The sequence below is a fragment of the Tenrec ecaudatus genome, chromosome 1, assembly GCF_050624435.1.
Source record: "Tenrec ecaudatus isolate mTenEca1 chromosome 1, mTenEca1.hap1, whole genome shotgun sequence".
NCBI lineage: Eukaryota > Metazoa > Chordata > Mammalia > Afrosoricida > Tenrecidae > Tenrec > Tenrec ecaudatus.
Genome location: NC_134530.1, coordinates 250,727,919 through 250,746,937, shown reverse-complemented (window position 1 = coordinate 250,746,937; position 19,019 = coordinate 250,727,919). Strand labels below are relative to the sequence as shown.

Here is a 19,019-nt window from a genome sequence, read left to right as displayed (position 1 = left end):
TTCTATAAAGAATACTGACCAAAGAACCTAAGGATACACAGGGTTTGCTATTAGTCTGCATTGACTTGATGGCAGTGGGGTTTTTAATATAACAAAAGGAAATCTGCCCTCAGTTTCAGTGCAGCTGTGCTCAGGTGGTTCATGAATCGGGCTGCTACCATAGGTCAGCAGTTAGAACCACTACCTAGTTAAAAAAAGACTACTACCTAGCTGCCCCTCAGGAGAAAGATGATCTTGTCTGCTCCTTTAAAGATTATAGCTTCAGAAACCCACAAACACAGTTCTGCCCTGTCTTATAGGGTCCCTAAGACTCAAAATTGACTTGTGAGGATGGTTTTTAGAGTGCTTTTCAACCTTCCTAATGCTATGACCCTTTAATATAGTTCCACATGTGGTGGTGACCCCACAAACATAAAATTATTTCGTTGTTTCTTCATAACTGTAATTTTGCTACTGTTATGACTCAGACAACCCCTGTGAAAGGATTGGTCAACCCCCCCAAAGGGGTTGCAGCCCATATGTTGACAACCTCTGATTTAAGAACTTAGTTACCCTATACACTCATGTAAAAGCCGAGTTTTTCAGTACACTTTTATGCAGATTTTTGTGGTAAAATTAGGTGCCGTGGCTGTTAATGAATTCGCTTACACGGTAGGTAGGTTACGTTAGACTGTTGCATACATTTTAAATAGGTATTTATGTGGGTACAACTGTGAGGAATATATTTTAATCTAAGCAAACTAATTTTTTCAGCTTTCAGTTTTCAGTTTCCTTTTTGGCAAATAGAATTTTCCAGCTCTTTGTAACTTCAAGTATTTGGAATAGACTAGATTGGATGAATTTCATATTGTGAAACGCCTCTGACTCATTTAATATTTTACAATGTAAAAAATAAAATGAAGGGAACATATTGTAGATACATTTATTTTGTTTACCCCTTAGAGGTCACCCAATTATTTTTTTTTAATTTATTTTAACAATTTATTGGGGCTCATATAATTCTTTTCACAGTTCATACATATACATACATCAATTGTATAAAGCACATCTGTACAGTCTTTGCCCTAATCATTTTTTTCTCTTTTCTTCTTTTATATTTTATTAGGGACTCAAACAACTCTTACCACAATCCATACATATACATACATCAATTGTATAAAGCACATCCATACATTCCCTGCCCCAATCATTCTCAAGGCATTTGCTCTCCACTTAAGCCCCTTGCATCAGGTCCTCTTTTTTTTTCCCCTCCCTCCCCATTCCCCCCTCCCTCATATGCCCTTGGTAATTTATACCTCGTTATTTTGTCATATCTTGCCCTATCCGGAGTCTCCCTTCCCCCCTTCTCTGCTGTCCCTCTCCCAGGGAAGAGGTCACATGTGGAACCTTGTAATCAGTTCCCCCTTTCCAACCCACTCACCCTCCACTCTCCCAGCATCGTCCCTCACACCCTTGGTCCTGAAGGTATCATCCACCCTGGATTCCCTGTACCTCCAGCCCTCATATGTACCAGTGTACAGCCTCTGTCCTATCCAGCCCTGCAAGGTAGAATTCGGATCATGGTAGTTGGGGGGAGGAAGCATCCAGGATCGGGGGAAAGCTGTGTTCTTCATCGGTACTACCTCACACCCTAATTAACCCATCTCCTCTCCTAAACCCCTCTATGAGGGGATCTCCATTGGCCGACACTTGGGCCTTGGGTCTCCACTCTGCACTTCCCCCTTCATTTAATATGATATATATATACATATATACATATACACATACATACACACACTTATATCTTTTTTTTTTTTTTTGCATGATGCCTTATACCTGGTCCCTTGGAGGTCACCCAATTATTAAATACAGTTACACATTTTTATGTCTTAGAATCATTATGAGCCTCAGTTTCTGCAGGTTAGCAGTTAAGCATGCCTGCGGGTTCAGAGGAGTAAGATGTAGCTATCTGTTTTTGTAAAGATTGCCAAACCAAACTCACTGCCTTCAGTGCTGATTCACAGTGACCCTGTAAGACAGGGTAGGACTGCCCCTGTGAGTTTCCAAGACTGTAACTGTTGACCAGAGTAGAAAGCTTCGTTTTTATATTGAGGAGCGGCTGATGGTTTTTAGGGGCAGTTCTACTCTGTCCAGTAGAGTTGCTATGATTCAGAATCAGCTTAATCGCAATAGATGATAGGCCTTACATTCTCTGTGTCTGCTCTTTATTTTTGTTTATCGCTACCACTGAACTGTTAGTTGGTGCAATTCCGATTTTTGTCTTCATTTGTCTACACTTCCAGATTTTTACCTGTTGTCTGAGTAATGAGTAAAAAGACACTCCATGGGAGACTTCCACGTTAGGAAAGTTTACATTTCAAGAGTATAGGTGTTGTCATAACTGTCTCAAGTTTCTTAAACTTGGGATATTTTGTTAGATATTATTTCCTGATTCTTCCTGTGTTGGAGAGTAAAGAGAGGACAAGAAAAATGAAAGTTTGTGTGCCCGCTTTATACTAGGCTTTGTTCTAAACTTTGTCATTTAATTCTCATGTAATACTTATGTACAATACTGTGGTAAATATTATCTCCCATTTTATTGATTAGGAAAGCGCTGGTAAGGAACTGAGATAAACAGGATTTGTCTGATTTCAGATTTCACAGCTTTTCACTAACTGAATCATAACATGTTGCTTTTCCATTCCCTTGTGCCTCTTGATTTTGTTATATAACTGAATTCTAAATAAATTATTTAGATATTAACTTGTTCAAAGGTGACTTTAAAGTAAGACTAGCTTAGGAATTAGCACTCCTTCCTCCCCCCAAACCCAACCCTTCTGAGTGCATGGGGTTGTTTTTTGTTTTTGTTTTTAAGATCATTTTATTGGGGGCTCTTACAGCTCTTATAACAATCCATGCATCATCAATTATATCACACATATTTGTACATCTGTTGCCATCATTACTTTCTAAACATTTACTTCTATTTGAACCCTAGGTATCAGCTCCTCTTTTTATACCCCCACCCCATGTGTGATCCCTTGATAAATTATAAATTGTTACTATTTTCATATCTTACACTGACCACTGTATCCTTTCCTGTGAGGTGGTTCCTCCCCCCACCTTCCCCTCATTATATCACCATTTCCATTTCTTTGCCTGAAGGATTTATATGACCTGGATTCCATGTGTCCTGAGTCTGTACCTGTGTACATGCATGCTCCAGCCTAGCCTACAGTGAAAGGCAGGGTTGGAGTCAGGATGGTGTGGAGTGAGGAATCCTCAAGGAACCAGAGGAATATTGTGTGTTTCACAGATGCTTTATTTCAATCTGGTTGACTCATCCCTTCCTTGTGACCCTGAGGTTATGCCCCATTGCTACAGAAGGTCCAAATAGAAGTGACTAGCAACCATAGTCTCATGAGTTCTAACAATTTCTAATTAGACCAGCAAGCCTAGTCTTGTTAAAGTTTCAGTTTTATTCTACATTTTCTCATGATGTTTCTATCCCCACCTATTGTGGTCCCTTTCAGATCAGTCAGTAGTGGTAGTTGATTACCATCTAAGGCTTCTGTGTTGTGGAGACTGAGCTTCATGTGGCCTTTTAGTTCTCTTGATTGTCTTTGACTTTTTGTCATTCATCTTCACTCCAAATAGGGAGAGACTAAAAGTTGTACCTTAGATGTCTGTTCACAATCTTTTATGAACCAGCCACTACTCAATAAAGTAGAATATAAAATTGTAGACTATGGTAGAGGAAATATATCCTTTTAAAAGTGGTTCAAAATTATACATCACTCACTTTTAAATATACTGTAAAATGTTGAATGTGCGTATTGATTGTGAACTTTTGCTTCATAGCTCAACCCCACATCACTTTTATTTGAGTATTGCGATGGTTTGTAGTAGGAAACTGTACTCTTTGTTCCCACTGTTACTCTAATACCCTAATAATAAGCAAAACCCAAAGAGGATTGATGGGCTTATGTACTAATTGTACTGTATGACATTTAAAAAGAACAGTGCACAGTGAATAAGTGTGTGACTGAAAAATAAATTATATTCATCAATGAGCTTTCATATGTACAGGGAGTAGTTAATTCATTTTACTCTTAGACATCTTAAGTTACAAGCTAGTCTTCATAGTAAACGTTCACCAAGTAGACATTTCGATAAAAAGAAAAAGACATTAATTTTTTTAATAAGGAAATACTAAAAACTTGGATCTAGGGTATTATCTAACATGGTATTATTGCTATGATGATGAAGAATTTTTCTAGTAATTTTTCATTTTGGTAGAAAGAAAAACTAGATTTTGAAAAAATTTTATATAAAATTTTTTACCAGTAGATAATTCTCTTCAACCCCTGTTTAATTGTTGGGGGGGAGGGCAACGATTTAGGATGATTATTTTTAGAAACAATTTCTATTCATGTGGTTACATAGATTAACTGACCATTCTTTTACAACTTAAACAGGAAACCATTTTTTTATTGTTTCATATTGAGAGTACTGCCAAGAAACCAATTATCACACTTGATGAATCCCAGTAAGATATATGTCTTTTTTTAATATATATGTCTTAAAAATGCATTTTGAAAGACTAAATACTTTTTAATTAGAAAACAATACAAAGCAACTTAGTTTTGGGTTTTTTTAATCATTCTATTGGGGGCTCATACAACTCTTATCACAATCCATACATGCATCCATTGTGTTAAGCACATTTGTATATTTGTTGTCATCATCATTTTCAAAACATTTCTTTCTATTTGAGCCCTTGTTAACAGCTCCTCATTTTTCCCCTCCCTCCCTCCCTTATGAACCCTTGATAAATCATAAATTATCATTTCTTCATGTCTTACACTGACTGATATCTCCCTTCACCCACTTTTATGTTCTCCCCACACCTTCCCCTGCCCCTCCTGGTATCGCTACTCTCAATGTCAGTCCTGAGGGGTTTATCTGTCCTGGATTCCCTGTGTTTCCAGCTCTTATCTGTACCTGTGTACGTGCGCTGGTCTAGCTGGATTTGTATGGTAGACTTGGGGTTATGATAATGGGAAGGAAGCATTAAGGAACTAGAAAGTTGTATGTTTCTTCGGTGCTATACTGCACCCTGCCTGGCTCGTCTCTTTCTTGTGACCCTTCTGTAAGGGGATGTCCAATTGTCTACAGATGGGCTTTGGGTCTGCACTCCTCCTCATTCACAATGATATGATTTTTTGTTCTGGGTCTTTGATGCCTAATACCTGATCCTATCAACACCTCATGATCACACAAGCTGGTGTGCTTCTTCATAGGGGCTTTGTTGCTTCTCAGCTAGATGACCTGTTGTTTATCTTCAATCCTTTATGACCCCAGACACTATATCTTTTGAAAGCTGGGCACCATCAGCTTTCTTCACATTTACTTATGCATGCATTTTGTCTTCAGCAATCATGCTAGTAAGGTGAGCATCACAGAATGCCAGATTATTAGAACAAAGTGTTCTTGTGTTGAGGGAGTAGTTGAGTAAACACCCAATGTCCGTCTGCTACCTTAATACATAACATAAAAATATATGTTAGTAGATCTGTTTCCCTATCGTCATATATAAATATATTTACATGTGTACATGCCTGTATTTAGACCTCTATAAATGTCCTTTGCCTCCTAGTTCTTTCCGCTATTTCCTTTTACTTTTCCTCTTGTCCCACCATCATATTCGACCTTCATTCGGGTTTCAGTAATTCCTCTCAGTGACACTGCCCTTGATCAAGCCTCTCAGGCATCCTATGCCCTCCTCGCCATCAATTTTAGGTCCCTGGGTCCCTTTATCCCTGGGTTACCTTGTCCCACTTCCTTCACCTCCACCCCCCGCCGACTTCTCTTCCTCCACCCCCTGGAACCTTTGGTCTTGTTTTCTCCTCCAAATTGTTTGCCCTGCCTATCTTTTCTAGACAAACATGCCGTGATAATATTAAGCAGCAAAACAACAAACAAATGAACAACAGCAACAACAAAAAACCCAAAGACAAAAAAAGGAAAGCCTATAAATAGTTCCACGTCTATTTGTTGCACGTCTATTAGGAGTGTTTACCAGTCAAGTCTTATGAAGTGCCACACTCTGGCCCCAAATCCTATTTTTGGTATTCCCTGTGACTTCATTGCTTTGCTTCCCATGCTGCTCTGTTTCATGCTCTTAGCGTTTTGGCCTGGAGTGGTGGGGTCAGATCGTGCATAATTCCCTCACTGTGCCTCCAGTGTTGTCTCTTGAGTACTATGGGTCAATGAGGGATGTCGTGTCTCGTGGTGGGGCCAGTCCTATGGTCCGCTCTGTACATTGGCTGCTTTGAGCAGGAATATTGTCTTGGTGAACCAGGGTGTGTTCCACACTCTCCCCTTCCCTCGTTGTTTCCTCCTGTGTGCTCTGATCAGAAGTACCCCTCTCCCTGAGCTGGAGATTCAGTGCTATCCTCTCAAGTGAATTCTTCTTTGGAGGAGGTGGGGGGTGGGGTATTGTTCACATAGTTGACATTGGAGCCTGCCCCGCAGACCTCTCTATTGTTGCCCTGCTTCATGCCAGTATGTTGCATTCATGTTTTGGCACACCGAGTTCACTGGTCCCTCTCTCCTCTTGTGAAGATATAAACAACACCCTCCCCTTGGGTGGGTTAGTTCCCTGTTCCCTCACTACTCATGTCATGGATCCCCCACCCCCCTCCTTTTTAGAGCGACTTAGTTTCATATTGCCTGTTTTTCCTAGAAAACTTCTTAAGCAGATGAATTCTCTATCAACTTATTTAAAACAGTGCTTTTCTGACCTTTAGGGAAATGTGTCTCATTTGAACTCTTCACTGTCTCAATAGCAGACTTGGTTCTTTTGCTTCCTGAGCAACAGCAAGTTTAATCTTTATTTACATTTGCACTGTCTGGTAACATGTAAAACTTTCTATCATGCTCACGTCAATACCTTTAATTTGTAAATGCATTATATCTCTTCGATAGTTTTTTGTGGAAACACAAGAATGAATGGTAGTAGTGTCCTTGAGTGGCTTGCCAAATTCTTAGATCTGAGATTTATAAAATTTTTTGACATTCTATGTACAATTTTCTGTTAATTAGCAAATGTGAACTAAATTTCCTCAAGAATTCTCATATGGTGATTGAATTTTCTGTTTTTACCTTATTTCTTTCACACGCTGCTTGGATTGCAATGTTTCAAACAAACCATGTGTTTTATTTTTAACCATCCTTTTATTCTTTATAAAATGTATCCATCTCCTTGTAAGGATCATACATCAAGACTTTTATTTTATATCTTCCTAAAAGTAATGTCTCTTAATATGATGTTGAAGATTGGTAAGTGTTACTTCTAGAACATCACCTGTATATTTACATCATGTCTGTATCCTCTTTTAAGTTTATGTTCCTTGAAGCTCTACTTGTATTCATAGTTATTTCATATATCTCATCCTGATGACTTGATAAGGGTATTCATGCTTTTTCAATCATTCTTTATATATACATTGAACACGAATCTTATCTGCATTTGATTTCAGTTCCTTTGTACTTTGATTTCTAGCTCCTACTTGGAAAAGATCAGAGTCTAACCATGCAAGGTTCATCTCTTTAACTACTTTACTGACCCTTTGCCATTGCTTCTGCTTATCTTGCATATGCTGCTGGTAATTGAATACTGCATAGGCTCCATCAGATTCACATTAAGGATGCTGTTTATAATCTATATTCTTTTAGGTGACTTTCATTCTCAGATATAAAAATCATTGTTTTTCATCCATATTGATCTGCCATTTGATTCTCATGGAGTAATACAAATGGTCTTTACTGGACTCCCTAAAGTCCTGGAAGCTTCCAAATATTTTGAATTTTCTCTTATTTTCTCATTAGGGTGCAGCACAGATTCCAAGCAAGTTGAGGAACAATCTGCAGCTGCAAATGAAGACGTACTCTTTCCTTTCTGTAGGGAACCAAGTTATTTTGAAATCCCTACTAAAGAATTCCAGCAACCATCACAAATAACAGAGAGCACTATTCATGAAATTCCAACAAAAGACACACCAAGTCCCCATACAACAGGTGCAGGGCATGCGTCATTTACCATTGAATTTGATGACAGTACCCCAGGAAAGGTAACAATTAGAGACCATGTGACAAAGTTTACTTCTGATCAGCGCCACAAATCAAAGAAGGCCTCTCCTGGAACTCAAGACCTCCTGGGAATTCAGACAGGGATGATGGCACCAGAAAACAAAGTGGCTGACTGGCTAGCCCAGAACAACCCTCCTCAAATGACGTGGGAAAGAACAGAAGTGGATTCCAAAAGTATTAAAAGTGATGTTCCAGTTTACTTGAAAAGGTTGAAAGGTAAAGTGAATTGATCATTTGAGAATTTCCTGTTTTATGATAAAGAACTTTCTCTCTTCACAGTTATCAAACTATTTGATAGAAAATTTCTGCTTAGTCAAAATTATTATTTAATTTTTAAAAATTAAAGCTGCACTATCTGTGCCCAACTTACCCATTCAAAGTAGAGTCTCTTTTATTTTCTTGCCAAAATCAGATTGGTTTTGTGAATTTGTATTTGCAGTATTAAATGTATTTAATTTTTCTGTAGAAATGTAAGATTTTTGTAGTTCACTAGTGGAATTCCCTACATGATAATTCCATAATTCTTTTCATTTTAAGGATAAGAAATGTCTATCCTTCTCTCTTAGGATGCTTTGAACAAAATGTTAATATCTAGAGTTTGAATAAAATATTAAGCCTTTCGATATGGACCCAAATTTCCACAATGGTAATATTGTTAATAAGTGTTTTAAGCTGTTCTCATACACTATAAAGATTTCTGGTTTAATGATACTAAGAATTTATTGATCTGATTAATTTTTGCATATGTTTGTGTGAACATCAAAATTGTTTCTTTTGTGAAATAATTTAACACTTGGCCAAAGTTAGTAAAATCTTTGTTCCTGGACAATGAGCTATTAGCTGATCACTTTCCCCCCCATTATTTTACCAATTAGATATGTTTTAGAATTGACTGCAGATTTATTTTGCTTTCTTTTAAAAAATTGGGGAAAAATTGTTTGGAGCATATTGTGTTCTCATGTTAGTCTGTGATACCGGCTTTAAAATAAATGTTCTCTGAGGTCATGCCATTACTTATCTGATAGCTCCAATACTTACCTCACTTGGGACTTTTGTATATTCTTCATATGCTCCATGTTCAATAATGTGAAAAGTAATGAATAACTTCATTATCAATGACAAGCTGAACCTTGGCTTCCCGAGGACCGTGGTATTCCTATGCTTATTCCTGATCTTCTTTTAAGGTACCACATGCACTCAAGTATAAGCCGACCCGAAGATCAGCTGAGGCAGTTTTACCACAAAGCGGCATATAAAATGTGCTGAAAAGCTCAGCTTATAGAAGAGAGAGTATGGTATTGCATGAGAGTGAGATAGTTGATTAATTCTTACCTGGGGCCTTGACATGTGTATTAGAAAGACAGGGCCATCAGCTTCCATAAAGATTATCGCCAAGAACACACCGGGTTTGTCTGTCAAATGAAGTCACTGACTTGAAACAGCTTGAAAGCAAACAGCAACAATAAATGATCTTTTATTAGACAATATTAAACTTGTAATTGAGACCTATAAATTGTGTGTACAGGTAAAAGTACACATATAAGGATAATGGATTATAAACTGGCCAAAAGTTTTTAGAGATTTAATACATATAATAACGTATATCCTAGTATAATAAATGAGACTGTGACTCTTCAAAAAATTTAGAAATAATTCAGTTGTACTTTTTAAATCACTCTCTCTGTACCAAAAAAAGAATGAGTGATGAAAGGGTCCTTTAAAAAAATACGTTTAGTGAACCATTTTACATTACCGTCGTCTTCTGGTTACAAAACATCTGCCAGACAATTCTTACTGTAATTGCCCTTGAAAGTTATGTGTATGTTGCCATCACTTTGAAACTATTGAGCCTACTCATAAAATATTATTCATTATGGTTACTGTAATGTCCTATAAATCACTGAGAAGACTTCTGAACAGTTTTTTTACACTAAACCACAAACAAGCATTAAAAACAAAAAACCTCTCTGCCACCAAGTCAGTTCTGACCCACAGTGACTTTATAGGGCTGATCTTGTTCGTACCAGGGACTGCCTGTGGAACTATTTTTCACTCATTGTAGCTGCAGTGAAACAGGTGAACACCAAAACTCGATGAGACCGCCACTTTTCCCCAGGTCACATGATTTTCCCACCTTTACAGAGTGCAGTTTGCCAGTTTTCTATTTTCACAAATAGTACAAAATACAGGGAAACATATAAGAGTTGATACTTGATGCAAAACTGCCTTGCTTTTCTGGGTCTTTCAAATTTTCCACTTTTTATAGGGTGAAGGCTTACCACTTTTCTATTGACTTTTAGTGGAAAATATTTCAGTTTTCTTTCTCTGACTGATTCTACGTTATACAGGTTCTAGCTTCTCTTGTTTTCTTATATTTCCTTTGAGCCATTTAAAAAAATGATTTGTATTATGTTCTTTGTTCTCAAGCCCCATAGATGAGTCAGCCTGATTCTAAATAGAGGTATTAGTGCCCCTGTACACACTGTGGTGTGTGGATAAATTAGATTAGATAGATAGATAGATAGATAGATAGATAGATAGATAGATAGATAGATAGATAGATAAATAAATTTAAAAGCCCTTACCAGAAATAGATAAGCAAATTAATATTCTTCAGAGTTGATTTATCGGTACTTGTATAGTCCACTATGTTCCCGTTGCTTGAATTTGGATTAGTACCTTCCTTTTGAATTTGTTTTCAGAACATGTTACCAGCCATCTGAACACTACCTTTATGGATACAACTCAGTTTTGATCCCAGATAGATCCATTTTACTTCTACAGACATTTGTACAAGAAATAGTTGACTTTTTCTAGAAGTCAGATTTGCCACCAAAAGTATAAAGCATACTTTAACAACAACCATTTTACACCATTAAAAATTTAGTCACCATTTAGATCAGTAAATTACTTGAAAGTAGGTAAAACAAAAGCAAAAAACTTTGCTCCTACAAGAGTGAAGTGCACGCGCTTTGGGACAGTGAGGAAGATAATGTTCACCAAGCCCATATACTTTTACCCTTTCGGAGAGTGGCAGCTTCTTTCGGGTACAGCTACTGGTGGGTTGCCAGGCGTCAGGAATCAGCTCAGTGGCAACTAATAGTAACAATAACAATTGATTTGGAACAGCTAAAATAACCTCACCCTGATTAATGATAGAAAAAACCTGAAAGAAACTTCTTGACGCAAGTTTTCTAGACATCTTTTCGTCGAATGAGAACAGAAAATTGCAGTTTTCAATAGCTGTTTTACTTTGTGTAATATTGAGAAATGCAAGAAGGAATAATCTAAGAAGATTTAAATGACTAATAGGAATAATCCTGAAAGAGGCCATCAGCACACATAAGGGTCAAATTGTATATGTTGGTCTTAGAGTTTAATCCTATAAAGATGGTATTTTTAATTAAAAGTTTGCTTACATGTGTAATCCTTATGTAAGATTATAAAAATTTACTTTCAGATGTCCTAAGAAGAGCTTCAGAAAGTTCGTGAAAAATTACACTATTAATTCCATTTTTCCATGAACCTTTTGAAGCTTCTTCATGTGAGGATCCTTGTGGCAACGTGGGTTAAGCAGTGGGCTGCTAACTGCAAAGTCAGTAGTTCGAAACCACCAATCTCAGCAGGATAAAGAGAGACTTCCTTCGCCCATCAAGAGCTATAGCCTCAGAAATATACATGGGCAGTTCTACTCTGTCCTAGAAGACAGTGAATTCTGAATTCTTCTATCTCATTATTATAAAAAACACTGGATTAATTCTAGTTCTTATTTATTGGATATAAAATAATGAAATTGGTTATAAGATAAAATGTTTGAAATTGCTTTCTGGGTTAATTCTCTGTGGTGCCGAGGTTCCATGTATTAAATGTTTTCTTTTCTGATTGCATTCTGAGTAGTTTTAAGAAAGATTGTCAGATTTGTTGTCATACTTGATTTTTAGAGTATGAATCACTGAGTCTCTGTGAGGAGTACTTTACCGCGTCTTCATTTCAGTTTTGCTGCCTGTGTTCTCTTCCTGCATGTCAATTTTCCAAATGCCTCCCTTTTCTGTGTACTGTACCATTCTCTCTTCTGAGTCTCTTTGCCCTTTTATATACATTTTTCCATCATTTGCTTTGTTCAAGTCACTTAGCCCCAATTGATAAGCCCTAAATCCATTATAAACAAACTCATAAGTATTAAATTAAAACTCTTTGTTTTAGCCTCCTTGTATCGCTTAAATCTTTCAGGTCAATTAACCATCTTGTTCAGTGCCATAATATTCAGCAGATGTACAAAATAAAACTTGTAGCCTGGAAAATCTGAGAACTAGATTTAGGCTGAGAACCATTAGAATATAACCAATGGCTAGATTCATTTACAATTCATGAAGAAGCTCTGGCTTGTGTGTGTTCTAAAGCATGAACAGACTAACTTTTTTTGACTTGGTACTAATTTCATACTGTAATATAATAGTCATCATTTGATTATGTCTTGTACTTAAGTAATGAGAATTTCTAAATCAAGAAAAAACAAAAACAAGTGAAAAAACAAGTTTCACAAAGCTTCACATCTATTCAATAACGAAGCAATAAGTTACTTAAATAGTTCCTGTTGACACAGAAAAAGTCATGGTTAAGAAGCTAGTATTTCAAAACTTAAGTATATTCTCACTTGGCTCCAGTTTACAGAGAAGAAAGTAGATTTTTAAATATGGTTTTATTTAACATTCTGACATTTGCTCAGCAATTACTTAAATTTATATAGTTATTGAATAGATTACACTTTTCTTCGATAAGCCTTTGGCAGCATACTTTAGTTTTCGCTGAAATTATGTTTTGAGCACAAAATTGTAAGTTTTTAAAAAGTCATGGCTACAAAGGCATTTTGGGGTGCAATGCAGTAGTAAATAGAAGCTAAAAGTTTTACTAAAGGTGAAATAAATATAATTTTGGAAGTATTAAACATTATGTAAAAGTTAGTCATCATGCTTTTAACATTTCTTTCTTGTACTCATTAACTCTCTCATTTCCTCTCATTCTTCCCTGCCATAACCCTAAGAAAGTATTAAACCAGTTACTGTCTTTTTTTTTCTTCAAAACCATTTTTTGGGAGTTAATACAGGTATCCTTATCATTCTATAGTTCAGTTACATCAAGCAGTATTTTTATAACTGTCACCACAATCAGTTTCAAAATGCTCTCTTCCTTCTTGAACCCCTTGGCCTCAGCTTCCTTTTACATAGTTCCTCTCCCTCAACATATACACTTTATCCTTCAAAAACCCTTATTGTACTTGCTGTCTCTAATGGTCATCAATCCTGGGTTTCATATACTAAAAAATAGAAAAGCATAGAACAACAATTAAAGAGGATTACTCCCAATAACAAAAATAATCCCAAACCCCAAAATGAGTATACAAGAAAATACAGAAAATGTTGAAAACCAGATCAGGGCCAATAGCAATTCACGCCAGGCTTATTTAGATCTCCTGTAGTAATCTCTCCAGTGCACTGTTTGGTAACCACTTTCCATCTGTCTGTTACGGATAAAGGGAAATCACCAGAGGATTATTTCTGATGTAGTTCTCATAAATGTTTCTTGGCTTCCCCAATCATCCATACCCTTCTGCAAACTAGAGTCTCACAGCTTAGCCTCTGATACTATTTCCTACTTCGGCTTCAAATTATATGATTAACAATCTTTGAGTCACTGATGTTTGTGTGCTTCTTCCATGTGGACTTAGTTGACATCTCACTTTTAAATGGCTGCTTTTTTTGAAGCAAGCCTTTAATTAAGACTTCAGATGCTGTTTTGTCTGAAGACCGGGCACTTTGCAATAGCACCGTATCTTCTGTGTTCATATTGAGCAGGGCCAAGGTGGAAGAACTCGTTCTTAAATTGGAGTTAGGATATAGTGTGAGCCCCAAACCCATTCCTGGATCTTCTTTCATCTGCCTTTGGCTCCCTTTAGAGACCTGCTTGTTAATATATGGTAGATCATCTCCCTGGGGCAAAAAAATCGTCTATTAATATTGTCATTGATTAGCTCCTGGTACTAATTTTTGAAAGCACTGTTGAGAGAGAGATGTTGGGGCAATGTAGGCAAACTCCAGATTGCAAAACCCGAATTACCCACTTGTACAAAATCAACTCTTTTGTAGCTGAATGGTATTTAACCAAACAATGAGAGTTGGTTATCAAGGAAATTTTGCAATAATATTTACTGAAAATGTTAGTCAAAGGTTTTCCAGGATAATAAACATCTTAATTCAGCATATTGGACATTGATGTAGTAAGTCAGTGATTGTCCACCTTCCAACAGTTCAGTGTTCTTGGTATAGCTGTCTTCTGCTTCCTCACACACCATCCATTTTCAGTCTTTTAACTCCTCAAGTTACAAGTATGTTTGAGGTAGAATCCAGTTCACCTTGTGGAGTTTCCTCATCAGATCTCTCTGGTACAGACTTTGAAACATGTGCACCTTGAAGATCCAGGATTCAATAATGCCGTGTTCTATGGAACTTGGCCTGGGTCCCCAGGATATGCCCAGAAACTCTGGCCAGTATGGCTTATTGCATGCATATTACCCTGCCCGCCCCCCGGCCTTTAGGTTCTCTAATAAAAGTGTTTTTTGAAATTTTTCCCTTAGTACTTTCACTTTTCCTACCAACCATCATGCACTTGTGCTCCCTCAAGACAGGTCTACTACCATTCTCCTCTTCTGACAGCTTTCCCATCAGTATCCCTCATCCCTTTGATAGAGGTGTCTACCTGTCTGGGAGGACCTCCTCATACCAGTAGTCAGCATCCCCTCCCCCTCCCTTGACAATTTGATCCCAGCTGACGTGAGGAGCCCTCTGCCAAAGTGACCTTCAAGATACATAACTAGAGAGGATGGTGTGTGGTTCATTGGCACCAGTCAGTTTTTCTACCAGACTGTCCACCCTGGGCCAGCAGCCGGGATGCCCTCCAAGTCGGAGCTTTCCCCTTCCTGCTGCGTGTTCCTAGAGCAGTGGAATCACGCAGTATTTGTCCATTTGTGATTGACTAACTTCATTCACGATGATGTTTTCCAGATCCCTCCATCTCATGAGGTGTTTCACGGTGTTTGAGGGATGTGTAGTATTCTATTGTGTGTATATACCAGTTTTTTTATCCAGTTTTCTACTGATGGGAATTTAGGCCATTTCCAACTTCTTGCTATTGTGAACTGTGCTTCAGTGAACATGGGGAGCATATGTCTATTCATGATGTGTTTTTTATTTCTTTGGGGTATATGCCCATCAATGGTATTACTGGATCATCTGGTATTTCTTTTGCCATCTGTTTTAGGAATTGCCATATTGCTTTCTGCGGTGGTTGTATTTACAAGCCTATCAGCAATGTATAAGGGTTTGAATCTCTACACATGCTTTCCAGCATTTGTTTTCAATTTTTTTAATTGGACCACAGAATGGTTATTAGATGGTATCTCTTGGTTTTTTGGATTTGCATTGAAGGCTGGTAAGCAAGAAGAGCGTTTCCTCGTGTGTTTATTAGCCTTTCAGGTGCCATCCTTTTGAATCGTCTGTTCAGGCCCTTTGCGCACCTCCTCTGTGTTACTTGTTTTTTTTCTTATGTTAGGCTTGTAGTACTATACTGTAGATTTTAGTGATTAGTCCTTTGTTCACTATGTCATTGCTAATTGTCTTCTCCCAGTGTGTGGGCTCTGTTTACTTTCTTAATGAAATCTTTCAATTTACACAAGTGTTTTATTTTTAATAGGTCCCAGTCATCTAATTTGTCTTCCACGGTGTCTGCTTCCTTTGTTATATCTTATAGCCTGTGTGTGCCCATGTACTAGGGCATTTAGAATTTTTTCCAGTTTTCTCGATGATCCTGATAGGTTTGGGTTTTACACTTAGGGCTTTGATCTACCTTGATTGTGTTTTGTGCATAGGGGTCTGCTGCAGATGGTTATCCAGTTTTCCCAGAACCATGTATTGAAGACGGCTTCCCTTTCCTATTTAATGCTTTGTCAAAAATCTGTTGTCTGTATGTGGATGTTTTTATTTCTGGGTTTTCTGCCCTGATCTATTGGTCTATGTAATCTATTATTATACCAACACCAAGTTGTTTTGACAACTGTGGCCGTGTAATAGGTTTTGATGTCAGGTAGTGTAAGACCACCTACTTTGTTCTTATTTTGAAGAATTCTTTGTCTATCCTTGGCAGTCTCTCTTATCTTCTATAGATTTTACTAATAATATTTTATACTATTATAGATGATATAACATTGTTTTTCCGTAAGGCATTGGTAAACTCATTATAAAGTTAAAATTTAAAGAAAAACCAACCCATTACTGTCTAGTTGATTCTAGCTCATTGCAGAGTACAGCTGTTTCCTGAGGCTGTAATTCATAATGGAAATAGGCTGCCTCATCTTTCTCCTACGAAGCAGCTGGTGGATTTGACCTGCTGACCTCAGTTTGCAACCCGACACCTAACCCACTGTGCCACTAGGGCTCTTTGAAAGATAGACAATCTATTCAGTTTTGTATAAAGGACCTCATTATTGGTGGATAAAATTTGAATGTAGGCCTTACAATTGAGGGAAGTTTGCAGAGCCTGAAAATAATATGACTCTAGATTGAAAAGAGAGAAGGGCAAAGCAAGTAGCACTTGTGTATATGTGTCTGATTTTCTACGTGGGATATTTTTCCTTTTTCTATTATTCGGTTTCTTTTTGTATCTAGGAAATAAGCATGATGATGGCACACAAAGTGATTCAGAGAATGCTGGAGCCCACAGGCGCTGCAGCAAACGAGCCACTCTAGAGGAACACTTAAGGCGCCACCATTCAGAACAGAAAAAGCTGCATAAGGCACAGGCTACTGAAAAGCATCAAGACCAAACTGTTGTAAGTCAAACTGCCTTTATGATTGCATTCTTTGATGAAGATAATCCCAGAAAAAGACGGTCATGTTCTTTTACTCAAAGTGCGGGAATCTTGTGTCAGGAAACTACTTACTCAGCACCACATACAAAACTTGAAAAAGCAAACTCTCCAACAGCAGATGCCAAAGTGGTTTCTTTGTCTTTACAGACTAGCTCTTCGCATCACAGAGGGGGGCATGGTGTTCCACATGGGACCTTGTTAAAACAGAAATCAGAGGAGCCCTCGGTGTCAATACCCTTCCTACAAACTGCATTATTAAGAAGTTCAGGGAGTCTTGGGCACAGACCAAGCCAGGAGATGGATAAAATGCTAAAAAACCAAGCTACTTCTGCTACTTCTGAAAAGGATAATGATGATGACCAAAGTGACAAGGGTACTTATACCATTGAGTTAGAGAATCCCAACAGTGAGGAGGTGGAAGCAAGAAAGATGATTGACAAGGTAAATAATTGAAATTTGGGCATGTTCTTAGTTTTCATATGACATTTGACAGTGGGAAATTATCGGAGAGTCACATGAAGTGTCATTATGTAGTCTATAATATTGGATCTGTAGGGTTTTGCTAGATAATAGCAAAACGAACAAGACCAATAACTTTGGATTTTATTTTGTTTATATTCCAAATTTTCATGAGTTTCAAATGTAAAATGCTGTACATTTGAACTGGTTAGATAATTTAAAGTTGTATAAATTTAAGATAGAATTTAGAAATAGATTCTTGGACTTTCTTGCTTTTCACTTGTTAAGCTCTTAAAAACTTAACCAAAATATCAGATTGCTGGCTTTACTGTAAACATAAATGTTAGGTATTAATATTTAACTATAGGTTTCCTGCCTTCAAATTCCATATTGGAAGCAGATGAAAATGCATATGCTTAAATTAATTTTGCTCTTTGATGCTTTTTTTCTTAATTTCCATTCATCATTGTCTTTGGTGATGAGAAAAGAAATGAAGAAAACAGAACTAGTTTGTTTGATACTTTCAGTTTAGCTACATATATGCCTAGTAATAATAATTACTTACATTTCAGATTAGTTCTTTGGTATTTTGTGTCTGTGAGTATGATAGTTGTTGTTTTATCTAAAAGTAGTTTTCACCAGTTTTGCCCATGAAAATAGAAAGTTGACTTCAGAATCCTAGAATCCTTTGAAATCAGCTATTTACCTCTTCTGCCATTGGCTTAGTTCTAGCAAATATATGTTTGACTCAACATTAGTCTGTTAAGTTCTTTTATTTAAAAATATTGGGTTGTATTCTGCATTAAAAATAAAATGTCCAGTGATTTGTTTATATAAAACTGGAGATGCCCTCGCTTAGATTATGTGTTTCTGGAGTGGTCACTCAGAAACTGGCCAAGAGCACAGTTTAGGATACAGGGGGAAAAGTAGGTCTTTGATTTGCTTTTGATTTCAATTTTGTACTGCACTGATATATACGTTTAATTTCTAAACATACTTTTATTGAGTAGTGCATACTTTAAACATTTTACTATTGAGGTAAATGACTCCAAACATTTGGGAAACCCATTAATCTAGGAATGGATGTCATGTAACAAATATTAATACAACTTTCTGCTGTTGAGTCAATTCTGACTCATGGCAACCTCCTAGGGCAGGGTAGAACTACCCTTGAGGATTTCTAAGGCTGTAACTCTTTATGGGAGTAAAGCCTTGTCTTTCTCTTGAGGAGCTGCTGTTGGTTTTGAACTGCTGAACTTGTAGTTAGCAGCCCAGTATGTAACCACTGTGCCACCAGGGACCCGAGATTACTATAGTGGTTAATACAAATGAAATACAGGATTTGATATTATTAAATGAATAAAGCAAACGTGTTTATATTTAAAGAAACTAATAAGATGTGCTCGCTTCAGCAGCACATATACTAGAAAGTCTAATGAGATCACACTGTTAACATGGAAAATGATCCTTCATGATTTTGCATGATCTGTATCATAAGTTGTTAATG

The 19,019-nt window shown here is 37.2% G+C and overlaps 1 protein-coding gene across 12 annotated transcripts in view; it reads left to right on the top strand.

Annotated features, from left to right (window-relative positions):
- The window catches only part of CEP170 (centrosomal protein 170), a 168,750-nt gene that overhangs the window by 80,720 nt on the left and 69,011 nt on the right, over positions 1-19,019 (top strand). For 4 of the 12 annotated variants that reach the window (XM_075531099.1, XM_075531091.1, XM_075531075.1 and 1 more), the window contains exons 8-9: positions 7,873-8,349; positions 16,851-17,494. In XM_075531099.1, the coding sequence (XP_075387214.1) occupies positions 7,873-8,349; positions 16,851-17,494 (1,121 nt within the window). The remainder of the gene's footprint in view (positions 1-7,872; positions 8,350-16,850; positions 17,495-19,019) is intronic. The other 8 variants (XM_075531132.1, XM_075531162.1, XM_075531124.1 and 5 more) reach the window with 3 other exon arrangements.